Source organism: Anoplopoma fimbria, chromosome 15, assembly GCF_027596085.1.
Source record: "Anoplopoma fimbria isolate UVic2021 breed Golden Eagle Sablefish chromosome 15, Afim_UVic_2022, whole genome shotgun sequence".
Lineage (NCBI taxonomy): Eukaryota > Metazoa > Chordata > Actinopteri > Perciformes > Anoplopomatidae > Anoplopoma > Anoplopoma fimbria.
This window is the reverse complement of record NC_072463.1, coordinates 1,785,955-1,802,221: the sequence shown is the minus strand read 5'-3', so window position 1 is coordinate 1,802,221 and position 16,267 is coordinate 1,785,955. Positions and strand designations below refer to the sequence as shown.

Sequence of the window (16,267 nt, the reverse complement as noted above, 5' to 3'; positions counted from 1 at the left end):
GAATCTGTAACTTTCTGCTCACTGCAGGTACAGAGAGCCGTCAAACTCCGCCCCCTACAGGGACGACTCCTCCTCCCCCAAACGCCCAGGACCCCCCCACTGTGACCCCCCAGCTACCGGAGGACAACGCCGGCAGAGACAAGTCGAGGAAGGGCGTCTTCAGGAAGTTTTTCACTAAGAAGTAAAACCTTTTACATCAGACAGACACTTTCCTTTAATGCTGGGAAGCCAAATGGTGCATTAATATTGGAATAATAATGATAACTTTATTTAAAGCACCTTTTTAAAACAGAGAATAACACATAAATAATAAAACATGAAGATGACAGAGGAAATGTCATACAAGCAAAAATAGATTTACTTACAAAGTGCTTTTATTTAAGTGCCTCACATTGACGAGCTAGAACGTCTCTCTGCGTAAGAAGACCTTTTCCAATCCGCTCCAGGATGTATTATGTTCTTACTCGACCTGTTCTTCACGTTTCCTCCAAGTTTCATGAAAATCAGGCTTGTAGTTTTTTCTGTAATCCTGCTGACAAACAGACAAACTGAACCGGTGAATAATCAGCGATAATACACTAAAAAACACAATAAAAAACTCTGAACACAGTAGTAGTAGTAGTAGTAGTAATAATAGTAGTAGTATTTCTGCTTCTACAACTGGTTGTAGTAATGGTAGTACCGGTAGTAGTATTTCTGCTATTACCAGCGCTGGAAGTACTAGTAGTAGTATTTCTGCTACTCCCTGCTTTGGTGGTAGTGGCAGCAGTGGTAGTAGTAGTAGTAGTAGTAGTAGTAGTAGTATAGTAGTAGTAGTAGTATTTCTGCTTCTACCACCGGTGAAATACTTTGTTTAGTCTTCCAGTACTTCACTTTACATACAAATACAATGAAAACAAGTAAATATACAGGAAGAGTAAATATGCAACAAAGTCTGTTCTGCAGCGTTCGGTCTCAGGTTAGTTTAATGAACAGTTTCACAAAAATAAAGACGACGTTTGTTTTATTTAGTTTAAAAAGGAGGAAAAGACGAACTCAGAATTCAGAACCGTGTTTCCATGGTGACAATCTGTGATAATCAGCTTGAAAGAAGTCTTCATTTATAATAATAATTTGTATTTATTATTCATTTATAGAGCACTTATCAAAACAAAGTGCTACACAGAGAGAATAAATCTATAAAATATCAAAATTAATTATAAAACACATGAAAACTAAAAACAAGAAAACAAAAAAAACAGGCAGATCAGATAAAATCAGGATCAACTTTCAGATAAAATACGTTTTTTTCCTCCTCTCTTCATTAGCGTTCATCCTGGAGACTAAAATCTGGTCATGAGGAGCCTTAAAGGTGATCAATAATATGATCAAATCAACCCTGAAACAAACAGGAAGCCAATATGAAACAGACGGGATGTGATCTGAACGATCTGTGCTGTTTTTTAATTTATTCAAGAGGAGAATTTATCCAGAATTCATAAGTATTTAGTTTCTGGTGAACGAATAAGCAAACTGATCTGAAATCAATCAGTCTGATCAGCAGACGGACGGTTAACATGAACTCTGAAACGGTTGTGAAGTGATTTCATCTGAAGAGTGTTCATCTCCTCACATTAAAGGTTAACAGACAAACTTTTGGTTTCCGTTTATTTATTAATGAGCGATGAATCCAAACCTCTTCAGACTCCTTTCAGCCCGATCAATAAGTCGATCATTAGAGATGAAGAGGCCCATCAGGGGTTCAAACACTTCATTCACGACTTTGGGGGAAATCAAAGCCAATTGAAGTGATTTAGTCATTCAGACAGAATGACTCCGGTTCATGAATCCTAAACATGTGACGTCATCATTGATTAGTTGTTTACATTAACGCTCCTCGTTATTATGTATTAAATATTGATCGTTGTATTGATAACTGTGAGATAATAAAACACATACTGCAGAGGAAGAAGGAAACTCGTTAACTTGATTTAACTGCACTGAATGTTTTTGATTAAATATTTCCACGTTTTCTCGTCGACGTCCTGTTTTTATTTTTTCTTCCTCTCAGAGATCTTTGAGAGTTTATTGATCTATTGATCCAGAGTGTATTTTCATTTTCCTGTCAGTGCTGCTGGGACGCTCTGCCTCCAGGTAATATCCACAGCCGACTCCTTAAAACACACATATTGTACATGTTTTAAATACTTTAATTGTATTTTTCTATGCTTCGGTTTTATTGTTGAAATAACAACAGAAACTTATTTTTATGATGCTGTTTATTTAATGTACAAATACATAAATATCAGTGTATTTCAAGTAAAAACTCTTACTTACTTCATATGATATCGGCTTTATGGAGCCCACAGCTTAATATACTAATATACTAGTACTAGTATTCAAATACTTGAAATACTTCAATCGTTTGATTATTTTTTGTATTTTTACCGTGTAGTATTAGTACTTGTACCCCAACATATTATTTCCACAGTGTAATAGTAGAACTTGTACTCTAACAGAGTCATTTCACTTTTTTATATTGGTACTTTTTCTCTTGCATAGTATTTCCACAGTGTTTTAGTAGTACATGTACTCTAACATAGTATTTCCACAGTGTGTTAGTAATACTTGTGCTCTGGCATAGTATTTAACAGTGTAGTAGTAGTACTTGTACTCTGAAAGAGTATTTACACCGTGTCGTATTGATACTTTTACTCTAACACAGTACTTGTTTAATGTAGTAATAGTACTTTAACTCTAACTGAATATTTCCAGTGTAGGAGTAGTACTTGTACTCTAACAGAGTATTTTCACAGCTGAGTAGTAGCACTTGTACTCTAACATAGTACTTGTACAGTGTAGTAGTAATACTTTACTCTAACAGAGTATTTCCACAGTGTAGCAGTAGTACTTTTACACAGTTTTTTCACTGTGTAGTAGTAGTGCTTTTACTCTAACAGAGTACTTCTACAGTGTAGCAGTAGTAGTAGTAGTAGTTGTTTTACTCTAACAGAGTATGTTCCCAGTGTAGTGGTAGTAGTTTACTTTAACACAGTACTTGTACATAGTGGTAGTAGTTTACTTTAACACAGTACTTGGGGCTTGTTAACACAGTACATGAGGTAGAGCGCTTGTCCCGTTACCACAAGGTTGGTGTTCAAGTTTACTTTAACAGTAACATAGTGAGGTGTTTACTTTAACAGTACTTGTAACCCCAGTGGTTGCTTTACTTTAACACAGTACTTGTAAATAGTGCAGTACTTTGCTTTAACACAGTCCTTGTATGGGTTAAATGCAGAGAAATAATTTCCCCATTGTGGGACTAATAAAGGATTGTTATTATTATTATTATTTAACAGTACTTGTACATAGTGGTAGTAGTTTACTTTAACACAGTACTTGTACATAGTGGTAGTACTTTACTTTAACACAGTACTTGTAGTAGTAGTGGTAGTAGTTTACTTTAACAGTACTTGTACATAGTGGTAGTAGTTTACTTTAACAGTACTTGTACATAGTGGTAGTAGTTTACTTTAACAGTACTTGTACATAGTGGTAGTAGTTTACTTTAACAGTACTTGTACATAGTGGTAGTAGTTTACTTTAACAGTACTTGTACATAGTGGTAGTAGTTTACTTTAACAGTACTTGTACATAGTGGTAGTACTTTACTTTAACAGTACTTGTACATAGTGGTAGTACTTCATCTGATCACAGAGGTGTAGTTCCTCCGGCCGCCTCACGGTGTCGCTGTTGCTGCAGTAATGCTCCTCTCCGTCTCTCCCGGAGCTCCGGTGGAGTCCTCGGGCTCCAGCCGGCAGATCGTCCGCTTCAGGAGTTTATTTTCCGGCTTCACATTGATCGAACCATTAACCCCGCGGAGCCAACCCCGCTAACGATCCTCCTGCTTGTTTTGTCTTCTTCTTCTTTTTATTTCTTCTTCTTCTGAAGTCAATTCAGCTTTTCACTGCTGGAGGTGTTTGTTGATTTAAACCAAATAAAGTTTAAACATTTAAAAAATCTATTTCACAACTTCAGCATCAAATTCTGGTGTAAAATAGGTCATTTTAACACATTTAAACATTTACAATAGAAACTAATTACAACACTAAATACATATCCTAATAAATAAGTGTTAAATGTAAATGATTCAGCCGAAAAATCTGCTGTAATATAACATATATTATATAAATAAATATTTGATCTATATTTCAAAGCGTAATCTTATTTTAAAAATGAGTAAAAATCGCGTTTGGATTCAATAAATAAGGAAAAAATACAATTCAGACTCAAAATATTGAAATAATAAAAACCAGTAAAAATACTCTGAACATCAATGAGTATTAATTACACCAGCACATTTATCCTACACATTAAAAGCCTCTCAAAGGTTCAGAAACTTCAGAAAATAAATAATTGAATAATTAAATTCTTAAATTCCCCTTAAATCGCCTCTGGTTGTTAATGTGATTTTCTGAACATTTAAGGTTAAACTAAAGGTGAAGTTAAATGTCTTTAAATCTTATATTCGACATAATACATTGTATTTGAGCTCCTAAAGGAAACCTTCTGACCCTCAGCTTCTGTTTCCGTTGTGTCTCCTTGTTGTTGGACTTCAGGCCTCCGTCTGATTTCTGCCTCAACATTCAGCTCACGGAGACAGAACAGAGAAGCAGCAGGAGACCAGAGACAACCCAGTTCAACCAGTTCAATAACCAGTTTAATGTCTCAGTGCTTCACTGGGCAGATTCGTTTTACAGAATAAAATAAATCATGAAATCAGGTTTTCATTTTTGTAAAAAGAATAATTCTGAAGCATCAGTTGATTTCTGCTGCAGACACTTTATTTATTTATTTGTATATTTATCTTTTTATCTATTTATCTATTCATCTATTTATCTATTTATCTTCTATTTATCTTTTTATCTATTTATCTTTTTATCTATTTATCTTTTTATCTATTTATCTATTTATCTTTTTATCTATTTATCTATTCATCTATTTTTAGAGTTTTCTGTATTTTGCAGAAAATAAAAGAACATATTGTCACATAGACAGTTTTTCTCCTTTTAAAAACAAAACAAATGTTTTGCTATTTGAATCTTCAAAATTCAAAGTTCCGTTTGTTGATTCAGCCGAAGACGAAATACTTTTTTTAAAAGCTGATTCTGATTTTATTTATTGTCAGTATATATATTTTTTTAAGCCACAAAAAAAGTGAAATGAAACCAAAGTAAGAATTCTCTCCGTGAGTAGAATGACGTCATAAAGGGAGGAACCCTTTAACAGAACAGTGAATATGATATATGGACTTATTGATCTATTGAACTGTGAAGGAGACACATTGTCTTATTGTAATTTGTATCAGATGGTTAAACGTTTTGTTTCTGATCATTTTAATCTTAATAATCTGTAATATAATATTGAAAACCACCGTTTGCTTTAATGATTAAGAAACAATAAGGCAGCGTTAACAGAAATAATATGACTATAATAATAATAATAAAATAACAACATGAGGTTAATAAATCATAAAAGAGGTTATTGTATACATATACATATATCCTATATTATATATTATAATAATAGAGAATAAAGGTTTCAGTGAAGCTTCAGCCGGTTTGATCTGTTTTCATTCACAAACACACAAAGCTTCATATAATATTTAATTTACAGAGTTTTACTGATATTAGTACATTTACTTTGAAATACTTCTCTGATAGAAAAACGTCTCGAAAGTTGAATGTGTGTCGATTAAACATAAAATAAGTTTCTAATTTCAATGTTGATGTTCCACAACAGATTAAATCAAATGAAATAACAGATCACTGTAGAAACACGTGACACAGAAAGAACCGTCGATCGAAGATTCAACTTTAAAATACTTCGATCAGACTGAATGGAAATGATATTTGTGTGGATGTAGTTCCTGTTTCCGCCGCTGGGAGGCGCCCTCTGTCCTCCTTCTACTCCTTATTACCCTCATTCTGCTACTTCTCCTCCATCTTCTCTCATTTTCCTCCTTTTTCTTCCTCACCTCCTCCTTTGACAATATAGCCAATGATAATAATAACAATAATATTAATAATACAAATAAAAATGATATTAATAATAATAATAATAAAAAAAGAATAAGAAGAATTATAATAATAATTAATAATAGTAGTAGTAATAATAATAATCAAACTGAGGCTGTTTGAATCACTCCTCCTGGTGTTCAAACATTCAGACTCAGAGGAACCTCCTCCTGCAGGTTTAAGCTCCTCAGACAGAACGGGGGTCAAAGGTCACCGCTGACAGCAGGATGGAGGTTCTGGTTTCTGAATTCAACGGGCTCAACGAGGTTCCACTCAGGTTCCGTTCAGGTTCAAACACCAAACATGAAAATAGGACGTAGCCCAGAAGCCCAAACCTCCAGTTCGCCTTAAAGAGGCCTTAAATCCTTGTCACCCCATTAGAACCAAATAAACCCCTCAAGATCTCCCTTAAGAACTAGCAAAGCCCCTTAAGAACCCCTGAAAAACCTTAACAAGGCAGCTGGAACCCCAATGAATCCCCCTAAAGACCAAACAAAGCCCCTTAAGAACTCCTGGAACCTCCTTGAAATAATAAACCCTGGAAGTCCCTGTGAACCCTTTAAATCCCCCTTAAATCCCCTGGTAGACCTTAAAATGCCTCTTGAGAACCAACAAAACCTCTTAATGTTCCCAAAACACTTCTGGAACCAAAGGAACCCCCTTAATGACATCAAACTTAAAACCTTAAAACCTACTCAGGACTCTTGGAACCCCATTCTTAGCCTGTGAATACCCCTTAAACCCCTTATGGACTTCTAGAACTCCCTTATGAACTCAACTTAAACTTAAACCTATGAAGCCCTTTAAGAGCTTCCAGAACCCCTGTAGGAACCAAAGGAACCCCCTTATGAACTCAACTAAACTCTGCAACCCTTTAACAAACCTAAGGAACCCCTTAAGATCTACCAGAACCCTTTAAGAACCAAAGGAACACCTTTAATGCCATTAACTTCCCTAAAACCCGTGGAACCTACTCAGTACTTTAGGAGCCCTATTCTTAGCCTCTGAATACCCCTGAAACCCTTATGGACTTCTAGAACCCCCTTATAAACTCAACTGTACTCTGCAAACCTCTTACAAACCTAAGAAACCCGTAAAGGGCTGCAAGAACCCCCCTAAGAACCACTGAATCTTTTGGACAGCTCCCAGACTCCTTTTAGAACCCAAAGATACTCCTGCTGGAACCCCTATTAGAACCCCCAGAGTCTCTAAACAAATTTCCCTTTAAGGAACCCTGAGACACCCTCAAAACTTGAATCCCTTAAGAACTCTGTAAACAACTCAAAGACCTCCTAAAACATTTTAGGAACACATAGGAACCTTTTACAAGCCTTGTAAAGACCCAGTGGAACATCCTCAAGAACCCCAAAAACCCCGAAGGACTACTGGAACCCTTAGAGATACTACAGAAATCTCCTTAAATACCCATAGCACCCTTAAAGTACCCTTAAAACCCTCGAAAGGACTACGAACCAATCAGGATCTAGAAGCACCTCCTGAAGAACGTAAGGAACCCTTAAAATACCCACTTCGGAACAAGACCTTTACAAACCCCTTACGCTCTTCAGGACCCCCTTAAAGGCCATTTGACCTCATTAAGAACCCTCAAACCCCCCCTCAGAGAACATCTAGAACCCCTCAGTGCTTTCACGCTCTTCTGATCAGCTTCATTGATCAAACGAAACGTGGTTCTGTGTTTCCGTGTGAGCGCAGAACAACAGCAGATGTTCCAGCCGCCTGTTCCACATCTGGATCAAACATTTCAATCAACAAAAACACAGAACGTTAAATCTTTGAACGACTTCTCTCCTGCGGAGCTCTGGAACACGTTTAAAACAGATGTTTGATGAAACTCATGACAATAGAACAAATCTTTGTTTCTAAAGACGGTTGACGGAGGGTTCCGGTGACGGTTGAGATGGTAATTATGACGGAGGTCAGAGGTCACCTTCATGTTTCTTTTCTCTCTGATTGAATTTAAAAATCATCTTTCTTTTCCACCCAAACACAAATATATACATCATGAAGAAAGTTATCACAATTTCACAATTAATCCACCACAAGACGTGTAAATTGACTCTGTGGAGCAGAAGGTGGATGTTTTATTGTATTAAATTAAAATGTTAAAATCTGCTAACAGACTGGATGAGACATCTGGAGGCTGTAAACGTATAATGTTTCTAAATGTCAGTGACTCAAATTGAACGGCTTTAAAATGAAAACATCTGGAGGAGGCGTTCTCCTCTTTTATCACTTTAATGAGAAAGTTTAGTTCAAAACTTGTGTAACAAATGTTTTTAATCGTGTTCTTAAATTCAGAAGAAAATGAGCTGAGTCTGGTTCGATGTGTCAGTTGGTAGTTCACCAACAAAAAAAAGGAAAGAGTCAAACTCTTAAATGTTCGGTGCTGCGAATTGCTTTAAAATTAAGGAGAAAAGTCTGGTTTGGTTTGATTTGAACTCCCAGCTTTTGGTAGTTGACCAACAAAAGAGGAAAGAGTCAACCTCACTCTACCCGGACTCAATACAAGAGAAGAAAATGAACTGAGTCTGGTTGGTTTGACTCAAAGGCTCAGTTGGTAGCTGACCAATCAAAAGAGAACTCTCTGTTTCAGAAGAAAATGAACTGAGTCTGGTTGAACTTTAACTCCTAGATTGTTAGTTGACCAACAAAAGAGACAAAACATTTCAACATCTCCCTCTCATCCTCACACAGCAGCTTTAAGTCTTTAATCCCGGTTTAAATGATGGCTGAAGTGAAGGGAGTCAGTTTCACCTGCTGCTTCACTTTAACGGTTCCAACCGGGAATCAAACGTTAACACGCCGGTTGTTTCAGAGGGTTTCTCTCTCTCTGAGGCTGGAGGGATGCTTTTCACTCTGCACCTCCTTCTCTTCATCCTCCTCCTCTTCCTCACTCCTGTGTGGATGCTGCAGAGTCCTAACACACACACACACACACACACACACACACACACACACACACACACACACACACACACACACACACACACACACACACACACACATCAAACAAACAAACAAAACAAACAAACAAACAAACAGTTTGTTTACTTCAGTGAGTCACAGAGAAGCTGACAAACAAACAGCAGGTTAAACTGCCCCATCAAAATAAAAGCATGGCGAAAAAGGACAATCATTAGTCCTCAGCACAGATTCAGGGAGAGTCTTTACGCAAGAAAACGCTCCACCTGAACGAAAGATTTGGCCTTATTATTACTATTATCGTTATGTATTTATTTATTATTTTCCTTGGGTTCATTCTTGAACTTTAAGATGACAGTTTGACAAATAAATGTACTTTTGTTTTCCCTCAATGAGCCTCAACTAACAGGTCGCTCCGGGAAAGCCACGTTCTCTAAGTGAAGTATTATAGTTTATGTCTTCATTTTAGTGGTCAGTCTAATAATAAACTATTATAATTTAATTTTAAAAAATATGTTTTTCTGCTCAAACAATTACTGAAGCTCACATCTCCCCTTCATTAAATAATAATACCACAATGATATAAATAAATGCGAATAAATCTTACTTTTAGTCTAAAAATATCAACAAAAAAATAAATGAATAAAACAGAAAAAAATCATTAATGAACAAATAGCTGCTTTAAAAAACCTCCAAACTGAAATAAAACTTGTTTTCATGTATATTGTTGTATTTTGTATTTGGCTCCGCCTCCATCCGTCTCATTCTTATATTTATTCTATAATTATTTAATTATTAATCAGCAGACTTTAGTTCAGCCTGTTGAGAGGAAACAGAACCCACATGTCTGGAGCTCAAACGCTCAGAGACGCGTCCGTGTCTCGGTGCGTAAAGACGGACTCCGGGTCTCCGACCTCCGGCTGCTGCTCCGGGGGAAACATCCAGAAACATCCAGACATCCAGAGATAATAAATACATCTTTAATGTTTATTTTGTTACACTGGAGCTCATGTTTAATGTTTTTTCTGTATTTGGATAGAAACTCTTTTCTCTTTGGTGGCAGATTTAAAATAATAATAAATAATAACTGCTGGTGTTTTATCATCAGACTCTTTGTTTTATTTACTCATAAAGAGTTAAAACTCCCGTTCAGACTCCTCTTAAATTAAAGTATTTAAGGTGGACTGGCAGAGTTATTTATTTATGTTCTGATAATAAACACATTTATATGTTTTTACCTGCAGCTGTCAGTAACATAGCAGTAACAGTACAACAGTACAGCAGTACAACAGTACAACAGTACAGCAGTACAACAGTACAGCAGTACAACAGTACAACAGTACAGCAGTACAGTACAACAGTACAACAGTACAACAGTACAGCAGTACAGCAGTACAACAGTACAACAGTACAACAGTACAACAGTACAACAGTACAACAGTACAACAGTACAACAGTACAACAGTACAACAGTACAACAGTACAGCAGTACAACAGTACAACAGTACAACAGTACAACAGTACAGCAGTACCATAGTACAACAGTACAACAGTACAGCAGTACAACAGTACCACAGTACAGCAGTACAACAGTACAACAGTACAACAGTACAGCAGTACAGCAGTACAACAGTACAACAGTACAGCAGTACAACAGTACAACAGTACAGCAGTACAACAGTACAACAGTACAACAGTACAACAGTACAACAGTACAACAGTACAACAGTACAACAGTACAACAGTACAGCAGTACAACAGTACAACAGTACAACAGTACAACAGTACAGCAGTACAACAGTACCATAGTACAACAGTATACTACACATCTCATCATCGCAGCAGAAACTGTACTGCACTGTTACTGTAGTAATACTAGTAGTAGTAGTATTCAGTATTCAGTAGTAGTATTCAGTAGTATTCAGTAGTATAACAGTAGTAGTATTCAGTAGTAGTTCAGTAGTAGTATTCAGTAGTAGTATTCAGTAGTAGTATTCAGTAGTAGTATTCAGTAGTATTCAGTAGTATTCAGTAGTATTCAGTAGTAGTATTCAGTAGTATTCAGTAGTATTCAGTAGTAGTAGTATTCAGTAGTAGTATTCAGTAGTATTCAGTAGTAGTAGTAGTATTCAGTAGTATTCAGTAGTAGTATTCAGTAGTAGTAGTATTCAGTAGTATTCAGTAGTAGTATTCAGTAGTATTCAGTAGTAGTATTCAGTAGTAGTATTCAGTAGTATTCAGTAGTAGTATTCAGTAGTAGTATTCAGTAGTAGTAGTATTCAGTAGTAGTATTCAGTAGTAGTATTCAGTAGTATTCAGTATTCAGTAGTAGTACTAACAGGCTGAATATAAACCCTCCTGTTTCCTTCAACATCCGTCATAATAAGAAATATCTGAGACATTTTGAGGAGAAACATCAGATTTTATTTATTTAATTACAGTCACGTGTTGACAGTCCTCGTAGTCACGTGGTAAAAATATAATTGATATGTACTAATACTGTCAGTAATTAATACTAATACTGTCAGTAATTAATACTAATACTGTCAGCAATTAATACTAATACTGTCAGTAATTAATACTAATACTGTCAGTAATTAATACTAATACTAGTATTCTGGTATGTCAGTGAACACGTGATTCATAACTGTAACAGTCAGAAGAATGATCTATTCTATAGCACTAGTACTATAGTGGTGTACTTCTATAGTGGTGTACTTCTACATTGGTGTACTAGTATAGTACTGCAGCAATGATAGTACTGTGATAGTATTATTAGTGTTGCAGAGTAAATATCTTATAAATACTGAGTTCTTTCATTTAGACTCCAATAACAGTTCATCCCTTTATTTAAATCATTCACATTGTATTTATTTATTTATTTATTTATTTATTGGGTTAAATATGAAATGTTATTGTGTGTAATTTAGTTTCACTGAAGAAAAAAACGGAAACAAATAAAAAACAGTTTAAATAATTATTGTGTCATAAATCAGCCTTCGTAATAAATGTTTAAATATAAATATATGAATAAAACTGAATGTGTGTCTCAGTGTGTCTCCAGTACATACTGGTGTACTGGTGTACTGGTACTGGTGTACTGGTACTGGTGTACTGGTGTACTGGTGTACTGGTGTACTGGTACTGGTACTGTGGTTGAGGTACCAGTAGTAGTACTAGCTGTAGTAGTTTGGGTGGTTGTTCAGTTTTAATATATATTCTTAGATTTCATTATGATTAAATTAATTTATTTATTTAAATTCTTATTTTATTTTTTGGTTTGTTTTTAGCGTTTTATTATTATATTTGATTATTGTGATTGTTTTACCCTGTGCAGCACCTTGAGATTTCTTTGTATTTTAAAGTGTGCTATATAAATAAAATCCATTATTATTATTATTATTATTATTATTATTATTATTATTATTTATTATTATTATTATTATTATGATTATTATTATAGTACTAGCAGACACAGTGGTAGTATTTGATTTATGGTAACATCAGATTTAAAAGTGTCAAAATGTTTCTCCAAAAAAGTTAAAGTCAAATAAATCCAGTTGTAAACATAATAATAATAATAATAATAAATAATAATAATAATCATAATAATAATAATAATAATAATAATAATAATAATATAATAATAATAATATAATCATAATAATAATAATATATAATAATAATAATCATAAGAATCATAATAATCATAATAATAATAATAAAGAATCATAATAATAATAATAATAATAATAATAATAATAATAATAATAATCATAATAATAATAATAATAATAATAATATAAGAATAATAATAATAATAATAATCATAATAATCATAATAATAATAATAATAATAAAGAATAATAATAATAATAATAATAATAATAATAATAATAATAATAATTTCATGGTTATAAATATGATTTATATGAAACAAACAGTCTGAAACACGTTCTTGGTGTTTGGTTTCGGTTTTAAAGTCTTTCCTCTCTTTCCTCCACTCATCGTGTTTCTCTTCACTTTGTATTCTTGTTTAAATTTCTCCTCCAGCATGAAGCCGACCCTCCTCTGTGGATGAACCACAGGAATCAACCCCGCGTCCTGCCCGTGTCCGCTTGTCCTCCGGGTCCGCTCTCTGTTTGTGTCGCCTCCAGTCTGAGGATGTAAACAGGACGAGGAGAAACATGTGAACCGGAGGAGTAAATGTGAGGAGGCTCGGTGTGAGTTACTCCTGCGACCGGGTTTGGGTGGTGGTGGTGGTGGGGGGAGAATAAGGGAGGTAGGGAGGAGGAGTGAGATGAGAGGAGGAGTGAGACAAACGAGTGTGGAGAGGAGTGAGTTTGTTCTCTACACTGTAAGAAGTCTCCGTGTCTGAGAGACTCTGTGCGTAAAAGAGCTGAAAACATTTTTTTTTTTTTTTTTTCCAGAAAATATAGATTTTTCAAATATAGTTGATTTATATAACAATAACAACACAGTGTTTGTGTGTTAAACAGGGACACTGGGATGTGATGTGAAGCTTCCACATAAACATGCATTAAAACAAACCACAATGTGACAGATTTACAGATTTATTTTCCTCCAAATATCATTTCTCAGCCTCCTTAGACCCCAAACCCTCCTGTGTTTCTTCTAAACCCTCCTGTGTTTCTTCTAAACCCTCCTGTGTTTCTTCTAAACCCTCCTGTGTTTCTTCTTGCAGTGGATGTGTGTTCACAGAGAGCCCTGATTGGCTGAGAGAGCCGAGGACGCCTTAATATCTAATCTAATGTCCTCCTGGTTGGCTGAGAGCTGCAGAGGTCCAACCAATGTTGTTTTCCTCGCTTTAGTGGCTGCGGCTCCTAATTAATTGCAGCTATCTGTCTCCTATCGATGTGTGTGTACATGTTGTGTGTGTGTGTGTGTGTGTTTTTCCTCTTTTCTCCCCAAAGCGAGCATGAAGTAGTTTGTTGGGCTATACTTTCTTTCTTCCTCTCGTGCCCCCCTCTCCTTCCTCCCCGTCCTGGTTCTCCTGCAGAACCCGGACAGACTGAGACCCAGCTGCGTCCTCTCGCCTCCATTCTCCTCATTGCCCGGTGATGTTGGATATGGGAGAACGCAAAGAGGTGAAAATGATCCCCAAATCCTCCTTCAGTATAAACAGTTTGGTGCCTGAGGCCGTGCAAAGCGACAACAACAACCAGCAGAACCAGCAGAACCAGCACCTCCTCCACCACCTCCATCCCCATCCCCATCCCCATCCCCATCTCCATCCCATCCACCGGCCCGGAGTGGTGGAGGAACCCGAGCAGAAGGCTCCTCTCCCGGACGCCAAAGCGGACCCTAAAGGAGACTCCTCCAGCCAGGAGAGCTGCACGGAGGAGAAGCAGCAGGAGAAGCAGGAGGAGAAGCAGGAGGAGAAGAAGGAGGGGAAGGAGGCGGAGAAGAAGAGCGGCAAGTACGAGAAGCCTCCGTTCAGCTACAACGCGCTCATCATGATGGCCATCCGGCAGAGCCCGGAGAAGAGGCTCACCCTCAACGGCATCTACGAGTTCATCATGAAGAACTTCCCGTACTACCGGGAGAACAAGCAGGGCTGGCAGAACTCCATCCGGCACAACCTCAGCCTCAACAAGTGCTTCGTGAAGGTGCCCAGACACTACGACGACCCGGGGAAGGGCAACTACTGGATGCTGGACCCGAGCAGCGACGACGTCTTCATCGGAGGAACCACCGGGAAGCTCCGGAGACGCTCCACCACCTCCCGGGCCAAGCTGGCCTTCAAGCGTGGAGCTCGGCTGACCTCCGGGCTGACCTTCATGGACCGGGCCGGCTCCCTGTACTGGCCCATGTCCCCGTTCCTGTCCCTGCACCACCCTCGTCCTGGCACCCTGGGCTACAACGGGACCTCCTCTGGGTACCCGGGTCACCCCATGTCCTACAGCACCATGCTGACCCAGAACATGAGCAACAGCCACCCGTCGTTCCCGGCGTCCAACGGGCTGAGCATGGACCGGCTGGTGGGGTCGGACCTCCCGTATGCGACCCACCACCTGACGGCTGCGGCCCTGGCGGCCTCTGCGGTGCCCTGCGGCCTCTCGGTGCCTTGCTCAGGGGCCACGTACTCCCTCAACCCGTGCTCGGTCAACCTGCTGTCCGGGCAGACCAGTTACTTTTTCCCGCACGTCCCGCACGTCCCGCACCCGTCCATGAGCGCTCAGGCCTCCCGGGCCTCGGCCTCCAGTTCCCCGCAGGCTCCGTCCTCCTCCTCCTCCTCGTCGCTGCAGTGCGAGTCCCTGAGGCAGACTCTGTCCGGATCCCTGCCGGCCTTCTCCTCGGGACTTTCTGGAGGTTTGTCTGACTATTTCACGCATCAAAACCAGGGTTCGACCTCCAACCCGCTTATACACTAACACACCTCCACCTGTCCACCTCCACCTCCATCCTCCCCCGTAAAGTGACTGGAACTGTAAGTTGGAACATTTTACACAGAACATTTACATTGTAAAAAAAAAAGAAGAAAAAATGACAAAATTATTATAAACTACCTACTATAGAAAAAAAAGAGGAGAGACTTAAACTGCAAAACAAAAAAAAAAAAGAGCAGCAGAGAAACTCACAGAAAGCAGCGCTGAAGTTTCCAGGTATTTTTTATTATTATTATTATTATTATAATTATTGTTATTATTATTATTATTATTATCTCTTCTTCTTCTTCTTCTTCTGCTCCATCCTTTCTGTGTACATATGTCTGTTCTTGTCTGTATAATACTGTCAGTCAGCGACGTGCAATGTGACCTCATGATGATGGAGGCTGATGTTCTGTTCTTATTGTCGGAGGAGGCATTACTTTTATTTTTTTTTAGAGAATGTGTATTTAAAATAGTTTGGTCTAATTTTGAGATTTTAAAAAAAACAATTAAAATAACGATGAGGTCTCAGCGGCCGGTTCTGACCCCATGTCTGCAGTATATCCGGCCTCATGAGGGTCAGAAGGAGGGTTTATTTCACAAAATTGAAACACTAATTTGTTTTTATTATATATATAAAGTGAAATGTGTTTTTTTTTAAGCGACTCCCACAGTTAGGCCTACAATCTCCATTCCTTCATGTGCCAGTTTAACATAAACTGTTCATGTACCTTTTTATAGACCAAAGAACCGGTTTTTAGGAAATGTAGAAATGTCCTCTCTGAGCTGTGTGGTGGGAGTGAGAGAGTGAGAGAGTGAGAGAGTGAGAGAGGGTGAATCACGCAGAAAATGTCCATTTAAACGAGATTAATTTCC

General features: G+C 37.6%; 2 protein-coding genes across 2 annotated transcripts in view; both read left to right on the top strand.

Moving 5' to 3' along the window:
* sptbn5 (spectrin, beta, non-erythrocytic 5) overlaps positions 1–2,005 on the top strand; it is a 56,010-nt gene extending 54,005 nt beyond the window's left edge. Inside the window, 1 exon segment of the mRNA XM_054614250.1 lies at positions 28–2,005. Coding sequence (XP_054470225.1) covers positions 28–185 — 158 coding nt within the window. The 3' untranslated portion in view covers positions 186–2,005.
* A 12,075-nt stretch (positions 2,006–14,080) lies between these two features.
* Positions 14,081–15,394, top strand: foxg1a (forkhead box G1a). Its single transcript, XM_054614048.1, has one exon. The coding sequence runs from the start codon at positions 14,081–14,083 to the stop codon at positions 15,392–15,394; it is 1,314 nt and encodes a 437-aa protein (XP_054470023.1).
* The last annotated feature ends 873 nt before the right edge of the window (positions 15,395–16,267 follow it).

What these genes read in the sequence shown, in the direction of transcription:
- foxg1a (XM_054614048.1), top strand. Translation starts at nt 14,081, where the DNA reads ATGTTGGATATGGGAGAACGCAAAGAGGTGAAAATGATCCCCAAATCC.